This window comes from Nerophis lumbriciformis, linkage group LG10, assembly GCF_033978685.3.
Source record: "Nerophis lumbriciformis linkage group LG10, RoL_Nlum_v2.1, whole genome shotgun sequence".
NCBI lineage: Eukaryota > Metazoa > Chordata > Actinopteri > Syngnathiformes > Syngnathidae > Nerophis > Nerophis lumbriciformis.
This window is the reverse complement of record NC_084557.2, coordinates 29,571,755-29,587,982: the sequence shown is the minus strand read 5'-3', so window position 1 is coordinate 29,587,982 and position 16,228 is coordinate 29,571,755. Positions and strand designations below refer to the sequence as shown.

General features: G+C 39.1%; 1 protein-coding gene across 4 annotated transcripts in view; it reads right to left on the bottom strand.

Annotated features, from left to right (window-relative positions):
• nrn1la (neuritin 1-like a) overlaps positions 1-16,228 on the bottom strand; it is a 218,337-nt gene that overhangs the window by 72,285 nt on the left and 129,824 nt on the right. Inside the window, exon 1 of one of the 4 annotated variants that reach the window (XM_061969876.2) lies at positions 3,084-3,274. The exons of the other annotated variants lie outside the window; for them this stretch is intronic. Coding sequence (XP_061825860.1) covers positions 3,084-3,120 — 37 coding nt within the window. The 5' untranslated portion in view covers positions 3,121-3,274. Of the gene's footprint in view, positions 1-3,083; positions 3,275-16,228 lie in introns of those variants that run through there. 4 annotated transcript variants of the gene reach the window in all.

Below are 16,228 nucleotides of genomic sequence, written 5' to 3'. Positions count from 1 at the left end.
TATCTAGATCCCTAGATTAGAGATGTCCGATAATAAAATGTAATATCGGAAATTATCGGTATCGTTTTTTTTATTATCGGTATCGTTTTTTTATTTTAGTTTTTATTAAATCAACATAAAAAACACAATAAACACTTACAATTAGTGTACCAACCCAAACAACCTCCCTCCCCCATTTACACTCATTCACACAAAAGGGTTGTTTCCTTCTGTTATTAATATTCTGGTTCCTAAATTATATATCAATATATATCAATACAGTCTGCAAGGGATACAGTCCGTAAGCACACATGATTGTGCGTGCTGCTGGTCCACTAATAGTACTAACCTTTAACAGTTAATTTTACTCATTTTCATTAATTACTAGTCTCTATGTAACTGTTTTTATATTGTTTTACTTTCTTTTTTATTCAAGAAAATGTTTTTAATTTATTTATCTTATTTTATTTTATTAATTTAAAAAAAAAAGGACCTTATCTTCACCATACCTGGTTGTCCAAATTAGGCATAATAATGTCTTAATTCCACGACTGTATATATTGGTATCTGTTGATATCGGTATCGGTTGATATCGGTATTGGTAATTAAAGAGTTGGACAATATCGGAATATCGGCTATCGGCAAAAAGCCCTTATCGGACATCCCTACCCTAGATTGATTGTTGTAAAATGTTCTTTATCACATTGTTTACCTTCACATGTCCATTAAAGATATGATGAATGTATGATGGCTCATGTGTGATTCACTACAATAGTCTAACAGCTGCTGATGGTGAGGCAAGCAAGGTTTACTGTTAAAAGCAGTGACGTGCGGTGAGGTTCATGACTGGTGAGGCACTGACTTCATCACAGTCAGATTTACAAACATATGAACCCTACAGAGTATCTTATTCACCATTTGATTGGCAGCAGTTAACGGGTTATGTTTAAAAGCTCATACCAGCATTCTTCCCTGCTTGGCACTCAGCATCAAGGGTTGGAATTGGGGGTTAAATCACCAACAATTATTCCCGGGCGTGGCGCCGCTGCTGCCCACTGCTCCCCTCACATCCCAGGGGGTGATCAAGGGGATGAGTCAAATGCTGAGGACAAATTTCACCACACCTAGTGTGTGTGTGACAATCATTGGTACTTTAACTAATTGGCGTTGTTAGGCCTATTTTAGGGGTGCTCAAGCCCCCCTAAAATATTCTTAAGCCCCCCTAAATAATTTGGTGTTTTTTTGTTTTTTTTTACAAATAAATGCCGACATATTCATTATAAAGTGGCCCAAATATGAGTTTAAATAAATAATCATATAACCTGTTATTATTCACTCAGTGTCCCCTCACTTCGTAGCGTAAGGTAGAGAGCCCCTTTCGTGCGTCGGTATCCAATCCATTCCACTTGTTCATATAGAAAATGCCCACATCACTCAAATTCCAGCCCGCATTTTCTCTGCGACCTTGCTTGCGGTCCTGCATGTGTACGAAGCGCATTATCTTCCTTTACAATGAGTGAAAACCTTGTGTGCAATTGTAAATCATTTATTTTTTAAGTTTTGTGTTTCTTGTAGAATCTATATAAAGTAATATACATTAGCCTATTGTTAAAAATAATGAAAAAAACATAATTAAATAGATTTGTTTTATTGTATTGTTACATTAATAGCTGTTTTATTATTATAGGATGGCTTGTTAAACATTTAATAGGATTTTCAGAGGGAGGAAAAACCAAGACATTTAATATAAAATGTAAAATGAATAAATACATAAAAAGAAAAAGAAAATATATGGTTAAAAGCCATCGTCCCGGGGAGCATTTAATTTCGTCCCGTGCATTTTTTTAAAATAATAATAATAACAATGAATAATTTCTAAGTCTTTGTTAGCCGTTTGTGAAGTTTTGTGCTCGTGCGTAACATTCGCTCGCATCCTGTGCATCTCCTGGGGGCAAAGCCCCCCCTGTCCTTAAAAGCTAGTGACGCCCCTGCTTTAACTTAACTTTAACTTTACACATACAAACTGTGGCACACAAAAAAGCACATTTAATAAAAAGTGCGGGAACAGTGGTGTTCGTGTTGGAGGAGTTGTGAATGAATGAAATATGAAATCCGTGCTGCAGTCTGCAGGTGTACCTAATGTTGTGTCCCTGCAGTCGTTCACGCTCCTCCGGCGCGAGCAATGTTGTTTTTGCACTTTTTGGCTTCTTGTTAAGTGACTTTTTTTGGGTGGATTCGGTCTTGCACGTGGAGGGTTTGGGTGTGGGCTTTGCTTGGTGTGGCGCTCTTGCCGGGGGGTGCAGTCTGCGGTGGAGGTGCCTTAACCAGCACCAGGAGGCGGGGTTACGCAAGCCTCACACAGTGTGTCTTCGCAGCAATTTTATGATCGCTCAGCACAAGAAATACTTTACACACATACAGTTGTTGACAAAATACACTGTACATTATATACCTCAGCTAACTAAACTATGGAAATGTATAATATAATTCATATAGCAATACGGTCTCACTGCACAGCAGGCCAGCAGTTAGCCGAGTCCGCAATCCATGTTGAGGCACAACGCAGTGACGTGCCTCAACTGATCACCGCACCGTCTCTTCTCAGTATTTGAATGGCAAATGTGAAAATTCAGCGATTTTGAATAAAAATAATCTAAAACTGGTGAAGTTAAATGGAAAATAACTTTATAGTATAATCACTGGATACATATAACAATTTAAGAATTTTTTTTTCTTTTTACATTTTTTTTCTTTCCATGATGGCAGGTGAGGCCCTGCCTCACCTGCCTCTAGTGACCGCACGTCACTGGTTAAAAGAAATGTGGTAATAGGCTACATTGAAACACAGGGTGAGGATACACTTCCAGGTCAGAGGTGACTATGACGCGCACATATTTTTTCGCACATGCGTACTAAGTCACGTTGCGCCGTTTAGGGCGGACACTCTAACCACAAGACTACTGACCCGGCTTTAGCTGTATATTCCGGTATGCATGCTTATGACCTCATTTTCGAACACTTGGATATCGCTACAGCTTGAGTTTATGAAGGAAGACGAATGAAAATAACTTTGTATTGTAGCGAAAGAGTGAAAAAGTACATACCTATAAGGCAAAGTTTGAGGTTGTTGTTGGATAACATCTGGAACAGGAGAGTTGGGAAAGACTGAATATGTACTCATGGTCAATTGCTTCTTTTTTTTTTTTGCAAAAGTTCACTCTAGAAAATGTGAGAATTAGGCCTGGGTATGAATAATTTAGGACTTAAGTGTATATAACTGATCCTCTGCATTCATTCATATTGCAAAGAGGGGGTGTTGGGAGTAGAAGATCAGAGTCCCAGAGGCAGCCTTACAAAAGTGATAAATCCCAGAGGAAGCTCATCATGTCTTATTGAGAACAGCCTCTCATGGAGAGAGCTCCTCTGCCGACTGCTGATGACACCCTTAGATTGCGTTCTTCAAGTCTGTGATTGGTACAGGTGCATCATGTCATGATTAGTGTCCGAGAGAGCGGAAATAACACTCCTGGAGAGTGTGACTGTCCCGGACAATCTTGTCAAGACAAGTACTAGTCACAGCTGGATGCTGGCAGGTGAACAGGAGATACTAATTGGGTCAGTCGCTGCATCAACAGAACTTATCCCGCTCTTGCCACAGAGATGGGCTGTTTAATATTTAATAAACCAGCCCTTTCCTCGATTTCCATCAGTGTTTTCAACTCTGGAAACCTATTGATTTCAAACAGGGTAGTTCAGTTACCCTGAAGATTATTGGCTCTCGTGGTTTCCATTAAGTTTTAATGAAAACCCGAGGAGGGAAAATGACTGTGGAATGGAAGATGAACATGTGTGAGAGAAAAGTGGTGGAGATGGAGGCAAGAGGAGACTAGAGCTGACTTATTAAAAAGGGAGAGTTGAGGTGAGTAAAAAGGCTTCATCGTTGTGGTGATCAAAATATACTCACTTACAATACAAAAATCAACAATTTGTTCTTCCCATTTAGTTATACAGTTTTGAATGTCACCACAAAGGAGGTATTTCTAGTTTCTAATATTAGTTCGATCATTTTGTTACGTAAGAAAAATAGCTTTATGTAAGGAACAGCTTTCAGTGTGATGGGCTATTCCACTGAATCAATGGCATTTACTTGTTGTAATGCTCAAAGTAAATTTACATTTCTTTTTCTTTCTTTTATTTATATTTGATAATACTAATTTAGCTACCATGGCTGGTGAGGCACTGACTTCATCACAGTCAGATTTACAAACATATGAACCCTAAAGAGTATCTTATTCACCATTTGATTGGCAGCAGTTAACGGGTTATGTTTAAAAGCTCATACCAGCATTCTTCCCTGCTTGGCACTCAGCATCAAGGGTTGAAATTGGGGGTTTAATCACCAAAAATGATTCCCGGGCGCGGCGCCGCTGCTGCCCACTGTTCCCCTCACCTCCCAGGGGGTGATCGAGGGGATGGGTGAAATGCAGAGGACAAATTTCACGACACCTAGTGTGTGTGTGACAATCATTGGGACTTTAACTTAACTTTAACTTTACACATACAAACTGTAGCACACAAAAAAAGCACATTTAATAAAAAAAACTTTATTATGGTCTTACCTTTACTTATAAATGAAGTCCATGCGCTGCCCCTTTTGAATAAAAGCATCGATAATTTGTTTATAGAAGTCTTCCTTATCTTTCTTCCGTTTTAAAAGTCTCTCTGTCTCGATGGAGATCTTCCTTTAAGTATTACCTCCTGCTTCGATTGAAAGTCCAGTTTAGCAAACTGTTTTATTTTAGATATGTAATCCTCCATGTTAATAGTCCAGGCGAGAGGAAAAAATAAACGATCGCTAACTGTTGCTGATTGTTGTCACTTCTTCTGCAGCCGAGTAGTCGCAAGAATTATATCTGGGATCACTACAGCCCTCTACCACCAGGAGGCGGGATTACTGCGAGCCTCACACAGTGCGTCTTTTGCAGCCGTTTTATGATTGCTCAGCACAAGAAATACGTTACACACATACAGTTGTTGACAAAATACACTGTACATTATATACCTCAGCTAACTAAACTATGGAAATGTATAATATAATTCATATAGCAATACGGTCTCACTGCACAGCAGGCCAGCAGTTAGTCGAGTCATTGCGCAATCCATGTTGAGGCTCAACTGGCTGCTGATCACCGCAAGTCTCTTCTCAGTATTTGAACGGCAAATGTGAAAATTCAGCGATTTTGAATAAAAATAATCTAAAACTGGTGAAGTTAAATGGAAAATAACTTTATAGTATAATCACTGGATACATATAACAATTTAATTTTTTTTTTTCTTTTTACAATTTTTTTCTTTCGATGATGGCACGTGAGGCCCTGCCTCACCTGCCTCCCCTGACTGCACGTCACTGTTTAGCTAAATGTTTGTGTGTACTAATGTTGTCCCGATACCAAAATTTTGGTACCGTTACCTATACCAAAATTATTTCAATACTTGTCGGCACTTTTCTATATAAAGGGGACCACAATTGCATTATTGGCTTTATTATTGCAAGTTTGTCCTTAAATGAAATAGTGAACATACTTGTCTTGTATTAGTAAGTAAGCAAGCAAAGGCTCCTAATTTAGCTGCTGACATATGCAGTAACATATTGTGTCATTTATCATTCTATTATTTTGTCAAATTTATTAAGGACAAGTGGTAGAAAATGAATTATTAATCTACTTGTTAATTTACTGTTAATATCTGCTTACCGTATTTTTCGGACTATAAGTCGCAGTTTTTTTCATAGTTGCGACTTATACTCAGGAGCGACTTATGTGTGAAATTATTAACACATTACCGTAAAATATCAAATAATATTATTTAGCTCATTCACGTAAGAGACTAGACGTATAAGATTTCATGGGATTTAGCGATTAGGAGTGACAGATTGTTTGGTAAACGTATAGCATGTTCTATATGTTATAGTTATTTGAATGACTCTTACCATAATATGTTACGTTAACATACCAGGCACGTTCTCAGTTGGTTATTTATGCGTCATATAACGTACACTTATTCAGCCTGTTGTTCACTATTCTTTATTTATTTTAAATTGCCTTTCAAATGTCTATTCTTGGTGTTGGGTTTTATCAAATAAATTTCCCCAAAAAATGCGACTTATATATGTTTTTTTTCCTTCTTTATTATGCATTTTCGGCCGGTGCGACTTATACTCCGGTGCGACTTATACTCCGGTGCGACTTATACTCCGAAAATTGCGGTATTTTCTCTTTTAACATGTTCTATCTACACTTCTGTTAAAATGCAACAATCACTTTTTCTTCTGTTGTTTGATACTTTACATTAGTTTTGGATGAAACCACAAATTTGGGTATCAATCCGATACCAAGTAGTTACAGGATCATACATTGGTCATATTCAAAGTCCTCATGTGTCCAGGGACATATTACCTTAGTTTATAAACATAATATACATTTTAAAAAACCGAAAGAAGCTGTTGTGATGCCAAAAAATATCGGTGGACCGGTACTTTTCTGAGGCGGTATAGTACCGTATATCATGATATACGGTACTATATCATCGTATGAAATAAATACTATAATTCAATTCAAATATATGATTAATTGGTAACGCGGTTCTATACTAATACCGGTATACCGTACAACCCTAGTGTGTACTAAAACAAAATTGATAGCACACACACACACACACACACACACACACACACACACACACACACACACACACACACACACACACACACACACACACACACACACACACACACACACACACACACACACACACACACCCACACACACACACACACACACACACACACACACACACACACACACAGCTGATCTACTAAACTTGTGTGCAGAAGACCGTGTGTCTTAAATAATCAGAATAAGAAGCACAATCCATTTAGCGTGTCTGTCTTCATGTATATGAAGAATATACGCTGATCATCAGATCAGGAAGATAGAATGCAAATAAAATTATCCAGCACGTGCAATGTGATTTATCAACATCGCACACTGTTCTGCAGGTGCAATTTTGCGTCTTTATTTAGCACGTGGAAACTGACAGTTATTATACATACGGCTGTGAGAAACGAGGCGCTTGCGCTGCAAAGACAGACGATGGACAGAGAATTCTCTGCCCTACGTGTGTGTGTCAACATATGTGGAGTGTCAAAAATAAAAAAAAATTTGTTCGGCCATATTATTTTATAATTTGAATTTTTTATAATGACTTAAAGGGCTGATTAAAACAATTCAACTGGTGTGTTTTGATGTCTGTTGCTGTCTTTTTTAATGCTGTTTGTTTTTTCATATAAGAAACATATGATGATTATATTCTATTATATATATGTATTATATATATATTCAAGGGCAGCACGGTGGAAGAGGGGTTAGTGCGTCTGCCTCACAATACGAAGGTCCTGAGTAGTCGTGAGTTCAATCCCGGGCCTCGGGATCTTTCTGTGTGGAGTTTGCATGTTCTCCCCGTGACTGCGTGGGTTCCCTCCGGGTACTCCGGCTTCCTCCCACCTCCAAAGACATGCACCTGGGGATTTGATTGATTGAAGTATTTATTTCAAACCTGCACAATACAACAACACACATTTTTTTTTTTTTACATTTTGGCAGAGACATTTATGCATGGCTTGAAAAGGGGTTGGATGAAGCAATTGCTTATAATATCCCAACCCCTCTCACTCACTCCCTATTTAACATAAACAATATAATACAAGAACAATACTATACAAACAAAAACAAGAAAAACTCCTATACACTAACAATACAATAGTACCACTGTTACTATGGGACAAGACAAGACGAGACAAAACACACACACACGCGCACACACACACACACACACACACACACACACACACACACACACACACACACACACACACACACACACACACACACACACACACACACACACACACACACAGGCCCAAACACTCTCTGACCATACACCCCTCTCCCATCGCTCTATGCTGAGGGCATCACTCTCTTTCCTCCTCGTACTTCTTCAGTACTTCTTTTTTAAACAGTCTTTTAAATTGAATCATGTTAGAACAGGTTTTTAACTCTTCCCCTAAGTTGTTCCACAGACTGACTCCATGCACTGAAATGCACATTGATTTTAAAGTTGTTCTAAATTTAGGCAAATGTAATTTGTTGTTTCCTCTTAGACTGCAACTATGGTGAGCATCTCTATCCTGGAATAGGTTTTGTATATTGGATGGTAGAGAGTTTTGGGATGCCCTAAACATAATTTGAGCAGTTTTAAAGTTGATTACATCGTACAGTTTAAGTTGCTTTAACTCCATGAATAGTGGATTTGAACGATGTAAGTAGTGAACATTGGACACAATCCTAATGGCCTTTTTCTGTAAAGTGACTAAAGGCTGTAGATGAGATTTATAACAATTTCCCCAGACTTCAACACAATAGTTTAAATATGACATATTGAATGAATGATACAATAAAAGCAGAGCATTGGTGTTCAATAAATGACATGATCTCCTCATCATTCCAACACATTTAGCAACTTTTTTCCTTAGGTAACTTATATGAGGCTTCCATGATATATTTTCATCTATTACCACTCCTAAAAATGAATTTTGTTGGACATATTCTATTGGTGTATCATCAATAACAATCCTGATGGGTATTTCACTTTTGCGATTGCTAAAGAGCATGATTTTGGTCTTCTTTAAATTCAGAGACAATTTATTGGTATTAAACCACGTTTTTAACTTGATCATCTCCTCAGTTACAGAGGCCAGAAGTTGCTTCAGGTCGTCACCTGCACATGTAATGGTTGTATCGTCAGCAAAGAGGATGAACTTCAGCAGTGTTGATACTTTACATATTTCATTGATATACATTATAAATAGTGTGGGTCCTAGTATCGAGCCCTGGGGGACTCCACAGGTTATGTTCATGAGTGTAGATTGATGTTGGTCGATCTGAACAATCTGCTGTCTCTCATTCAAGTAGCTCTTCAGCCATTTCCCTGCCACTCCCCTTATGCCATAGTTTTCCAGTTTATTTACCAAAATCTGGTGGTCAATGGTATCGAAAGCCTTTTGCAGATCAATAAAAATTCCTATAACAAATTTGTTTTTCTCGATACCATTAGTAATGTTCTCTATTAAATCACTTAAAGCTAATGAAGTTGACCTATTTTGTCGGAACCCATATTGACAATCATATAATAATTTGTGCTTTCCAATGAAGCCACGAAGTCTATTATCAAATAATTTTTCCAATATTTTTGACAACTGTGGCAGAAGGGAGACGGGCCGGTAATTTGTGAAGTGGTGTTTGTCTCCAGATTTGAAGATGGGGATGACTTTTGAGAGTTTCAATTGTGAAGGAAATTGTCCAAGTTGAAAAGATAAATTGCAGATGTATGTGAATGGTTTGATGATTTCTTCCGCTACGTTCCGGATGGTCCTCATGTCGAGGTCAAAAATGTCAAGTGATGTTTTGTTCTTGCTTTTCTGAATAACCTCTAAGACTTCCTTTTCGACAGTCGGAGTAAGGAACATCGAATAAAGATTTTTTTCAACAAGTTCCGTGGGCTGTTCATCATTAATTGGGATTTTTTTTGCCAGCTCAGGCCCAATATTAACAAAAAACACGTTGAAGCCGTCAGCAATCATCTTCTTGTCAATTATGATTTGGTCGTTCTCAACAAAAAACTCTGGATAACAAGGACTGTTTGAACCGTGCCCAATAATTGTATTTAATACCTTCCAAATTCCCTTTATATCATTTTTCTTTTGGATTAATAATTTGGTGGTGTATTCTTTCCTGCTTGCTCTTAATATGCTGGTTAATTTATTTTTATATGTTTTGTATTTTTGTTCTGTTTCTATGGTTTGATGCTTAAAAAAAGTCCTATATAAATAATTTTTCTTTTTGCAAGCGTTCGCAAGCCCTTTGGTTATCCATGGAGTTTTTGTGGAGTTAGTTATAGTGCATTTTTTGATGGGGCAGTGTGTATCATAAAGTGAGAAAAAAATGTCATGAAATAAATTATAAGCTGCATTTATATCTGACGTTTGAAAAACAGAATCCCAGTTTTGTTTCGCTAAATCATTCTTTAGTGCTGTTAATGATCTTTCTGTTGTGTCTCTACGATAATATTCACTATTTACAGGTTTGGATGTTTTGCAGTTAATATTGTACACCATGAACACTGGTAAATGATCACTGACATCACTAACTAACAAGCCTCCAGTTACAGTATGATCTACAATGTTACAAAATATGTTGTCAATAAGTGTGGTGCTGTGTGATGTGATTCTTGTGGGTCGTGTGATCATTGGGAATAAGCCCATGGAGAACATGGTGTCAATAAATTCTGCTGTGTGTTTGTGTTTATTAGGATTTAAAAGGTTGATATTAAAGTCACCACATACTATATATTTTTTGTTTCTCTTAAATAATTTTTCCATCCATTCATTAAATATTTTCAAGTCGGATCCTGGTGTCCTATAAACGCAGCTTACATTAATGTGTTTCCTATTTGAAAATGATAATTCCACAGTGATGCATTCGAAGATTTCCTCAACAGCTAAACACATATCATTTACAATACTACAGCTGATATTTTTGTCCACATACAGAGCCACACCTCCTCCTCTCTTATTTTTACGGTTGGTGCAAAACATTTCATACCCATTTAATTCAAACTCATTACTTGTATTCTCATTCATCCATGTCTCTGAAATACCTATAATATTAAATGGAGATTTGAATTGATTCAAATAGTCCTGGATATCATCAAAATGAGAGTATAGACTCCTGCTATTAAAATGTACTAGAGATATGTTTTTATCTTGCATAAATGTATCAAATGTGACGTCAGTATAATATAAACAATCATTGTTGGTGTTTTGAGGAGCATTTCTATCTGGATCCATTTCGCTCATAAATCTTTGTGATTTGTAGTTAATGTGGTCTGAGAAACTGATTGATTCCAAATTGTGGGAGTTTGTCAAATCTTCATTCTCCTCTATTTCAGAGGAGAATTCACTATCAGAACTATCCATATAGAGTTATTTCAGAAACATGAAAAGACGAAGAGGGTGTGTGATCAAGGTCAGATAAATCATTCCTCTGTTCATGAAACATGAACAAGAGAAGAGGGCATATGGTCAAGGACTGTGGGCCACAGACACACAACACAAACATGCACACAACAACTGGACCACTCAAGCAAACACATAAACAATCTCTCATCCACACACACACAAACATACACTCACACACTACAGGCAATAAAATAAACATGGTAAACAAAAAAAAACAAAAAAAGCTCCCCCCAAGAGCTTTCAGATTTCCGAGCGCTGTACATCGTGGAGTAGCAGGGTCGTCTCAGCTTGGCCGTGGCGTCACTGTAGTCCGGGGCAAGGCGAACGGAGTTCCCGGAGAGCTGAAGAGGAACTTTCCTAGCCTCCTTCAGGATGCGGTCCCTATCCGTGTACCGCAGACACTTCACAATCATCGCCCTGGGACGGGGAGATTGTCGCGGGGGGCCAATGCGATGGGCCCGCATGAGCTCCGGAGGATTTGCAGCCAAGGCAGGGAACCACTTGGGGATGTTGGCGGACAGGTAAGACAGCGCGTTATTTCCTTCTTCGCCTTCTTTGATGTCGATTATTCTAATGTTATCCCTCCTGCTTCTGTCCTCAAGATCTATCATTTTTTCCTCAATCTTCCTGAGCGTGCTGGTGAAATTGAGCATGGCGTCCTCATTGCTCTGGACACGTGTTTCAATAGAAGACACTTCATTGCGGACAGATTCTATATCGGCAGCGTGCTTGGATAAAGTATCTTGAATTGAACCAAGTTGATCCTCCAATCGCTGGAATCGCTTTTGGGATCTATCCTCAGCTTCATTAAAAAATTTCCCGAGTAAAGTCTCAAGATAGGCCTCCGTGACGACAGGTGTTTGAGACGAGGACGATCCCGACTCCATTGTTGCCTTTTTCATTAAACGTTTGTAACGGGTGTGCAACAAATAAGGAAAGCGTTGTTCATAAAGGAAAAATAAAAAATATGGCAGAAATCCAAGTAGCTTAAAGTTGTTTAGAGCATGCACAGGGGAGCTTCAGTTTTGGACGTGCTCTACTCCGCCATCTTGTTTTTTTTGTGATAGGTTGATTGGCAACACTAAATTGGCCCTAGTGTGTGAATGTGAGTGTGAATGTTGTCTGTCTATCTGTGTTGGCCCTGCGATGAGGTGGCGACTTGTCCAGGGTGTACCCCGCCTTCCGCCCGATTGTAGCTGAGATAGGTTCCAGCGCCCCCCGCTACCCCGAAGGGAATAAGCGGTAGAAAATGGATGGATGGATGGATATATATTCAATAAGAAAAAACATATTTTAATAAGCATTTTCTTATGTTTGGATCTTTACAGATGCATGAATGGTCCGCAGCTTTGCTGGACAGAGCACCGTCAGTATGGTAAATGGTAAATGGGTTGTACTTATATAGCACTTTTCTACCTTTTTAAGGAACTCAAAGCGCTTTGACACTATTTCCACATTCACCCATTCACACACACATTCACACACTGATGGCGGGAGCTGCCATGCTAGGCGCTAACCAGGACCCATCAGGAGCAAGGGTGAAGTGTCTTGCTCAAGGACACAACGGACGTGACTAGGATGGTAGAAGGTGGGGATTGAACCAGGAACCCTCAGATTGCTGGCACGGCCACTCTCCCAACTTCGCCACGCCGTCCCCCTATGCTCAAAAGTGTTACTGTTGTCTGACAATTGTGATTCTATATTGCATAAAATGTGTTATATACAATATGATAGATTTGTGCTGATAGTTCAACATTGCACACAGAGCACAATAACATGAACGGGAGGTGTAGGGGGGGCTATAATGCCAGTAGTACAGGCAAAAACCTCATTTTGATAAGGCGGTCTAGCGCGTATCATATTTGGATCTTTCATTTTTATTTTTTTATTTTTTTTATTTCAGGCAATGACATAAAAAAGTACAAGGTTGACAACACATAACAATATAAATGAATATAGTGCAAAAGGTAATGTATTGTTTGTAATGCATAATTGTCCAGTTTTGCCTGAAAGGGAGTGGGAAGAAGATAACTTATTTAATAAGGACCTGATCTTAGTAGATCAGGTCCATACTGCACTACTCAAAATATGTATCCACCCATTTTAGGCCACTTTTTTTCAGTTTTGAACAGGCTTCCTACTGTGGCCGATTTGGCAAACGTCCTGCAAAGTCCAGAAGACATGCAAACCAACAACACACATGCAACTTCACACTCAGGATGCCCAGAAGAAAGTTGGCGAACTGAAGAAGTGACATTCTGTATTCATCATACTTTTTTTTGATAAATAACATTATGGCGCTACAAATTAATGAGTTGTGTTTTCCATGTATTGCATGTGTTTTGGGGGTTTGTGTGTGTTTCGGACATACGGGTGCCTTTGCCCCTGCCGGCCACTTTTAGTTCCTACGCCAGAAAAGACTCATTTGAGTAACAGTATGGAAAATAACAGGTGAGGTTTGGGAACAGAATTAGTAAATAGATTAAATATATCCACATGGTATTTATCTTAATAGCAGGGTGGAACTAATTTTGTCTATCTGTGTTGACCCTGCGATGAGGTGGCGACTTGTCCAGGGTGTACACTGCCTTCCACCCAAGTGTAGCTGGGATAGGCTCCAGCACCCCCGCGACCCCATAAGGGACAAGTGGTAGAAAATGTATGGATGGAGGGAACTAAGCACATTACAGAGGATTAACACAAAAAAAATTTTTTTTTTAAAAACAATTGATAGTCATTAAGGTAACAGGAATGTGCTAAGATGTTGTTTTTTTTAAAATAGTAGTTGTATTTAGATGAGCAAGTCTAACTTGGTGAGAACCAGGCTGGTTAAACATTTATCGAAAGAGTAAAAATCATTTGAAGGACAAACACATGAGAGAAAAATCCAATAGACCCTTAATTCAAATGACTGTGTCTGTCCAGAGCCCGGCTTCTGATTGTCTGCTAAAATGATGCAGATCTAAATTATGCAGTCCATTATACTGAGGGAAGCGTCAATCAATAGTCAAATTCTATGATGCATTCATTTGCATTATTCTCTCCTCCTCTGAACTTTATTGTATGACTAGGCCCTACTGATCCAATTTAAACCGAGTTAAAAGTGTGTGAAGAACTGAAAGTGATCTTTTGCTTTTGTTCTGTTTGGATGGCACTTGTGTAGTGTCATGATCCATGTAACAAGTTATGGGTTTTTGTGTTGTTTTCAAGAGGTTTTGGTTCTTTCCTGTCTAGCGCTCTTATTTTTCTTCCACTTCATTTCTTGTTCACTTTTTGCCTGTTTCTAAATGCTGTTCTCCACACTTGTTCCTGATTAGTGATCTCTGGACTTACCTGCTTTTGATTACTAATCAAAGGGGTTTACCTATTATTTTTCTTGTTTTTTTTGTCCTGTCTAGCTACTCAGTCAAATCATATTGTTGATGTACCGTATTTTCCGGACTAAAGGGCGCACCGGAATATATGGCGCACTGCCGGTGAATGGTCTAGTTTTGATCTTTTTTCATACATTAGATGCAACAGATTATAGGGTGCATTAAAGGAGTCATATTTTTATAATTTTTTTCTAAATGCTATGTGGTCTACATAGCATGTAATGGTGGTTCTTTGGTATAAATGTTGCATAGATTATGTTTTACAGATCATCTTCAAGCCGCTTTCTGACACTTTCTGACCGGATGCGCCGTTTTGTGGGCGGTCTTATTTACGTGGCTCACCTTCGGCAGCGTCTTCTCCCCGTCATCTTTTTTGTAGCGGTGTAGTGTGCAAGGACGGGGGTGGAAGAAGTGTCAAAAGATGGAGCTAACTGTTTTAATGACATTCAGACTTTACTAAAATCAATGACTGAGCAGCATCTCCTCATCCGGAAACAACAACAAATGTGTCCCGTGAAAAACCGTACGACCGGAAATCTCTAAAAACTAAAGTTCCTTGAGTGAATAATGTATACTCACTACACCGGTATGTTTTAGCGCTTTCATTGCGAGTTTACTGACAAATATAAGTAATAACTTTACACTACTTTATATTAGAAATGGCAACAGCGGAGGATGAATGTCACACAACAAGAAGATAGACAAAAAGAAGAAGCTTATTGAACATAGCGTCCGCGCGGACGCGCGCAATTTTTCAGGATTTATGCAGATCCCAAATACAGATCAGCAGGTACCATAAGGTAATAAAAGTTGCTTTTGCATAATATAGCGAAACAAAAGGCCAGATATGTCTTACCTTACACACACACACACACACACCATAATAACAATTGCGGGGACAAGAGGCGGATAATGTCATGTCTGTGTGATCATGTTTTTGTTTTGGTCATGTTCGTTTTGGTTTTTGGACTTTTTGTGCACTTTTGTTTTGTCACCATAGCAACCATTAGTTTTCACCTGTCACGTCACGCACCTGTTTCACGTTTTGAATCACGTACCTGCTTTCACTAATCATGTCCATAGTATTTAAGTTCATTCTTTTCAGTTTGTCGTTCTGACGACATCCCCGCATTTATACTCTCCACACACTTATGACCCTTGCTGCGCTTTTTCATGCCGTTTTTGTCCATGCCAAGTAAGTTTTGTTTATTATTGCCACAGTTAGTGTTTTTTGTTGTTCATAGTTTTTGCCTTTGTGCAAGTGTTTGGTTTCATAGTTTGTTCTCCGCCATTGTGCGCGCCTTATGTTTACTTCCTTGTTTTGTATTTATAGTCTTTAAATAAAAAATGTACTCACATTCCCGTCTCGCCCGAGCCAACTTTCCGTTGCATCTCGGAAAAGCAAACACTCAGGACCAAGTCATGACAGTATGTCGTCAGCAAGATAGCTTTTCCGCACGTAAGTTGGCCGAGTTGGACAGTTTTGATGAGGCTTCTTGGGAGGTGCTGCGCGCCATGGAGGCAGAGACGCTGCGCTTTTCCCCCAGAGAGCGCAGGGGGATGATGTGGGGGAATGGAGGCAAGCTGGTGCCGATCGGTGCGTCACCTCAGCCACGGAAGCACCGCCAAAGGCGAGGAACGCCAGGAAAGACTTCCGCGAGCGGGCAGGACACGCCGCTCCCACAAGCCCCTCCCCGTCCGGGCGGAAGCAAGCAGCAGCCAACCCGGCTTCGCCCTGATG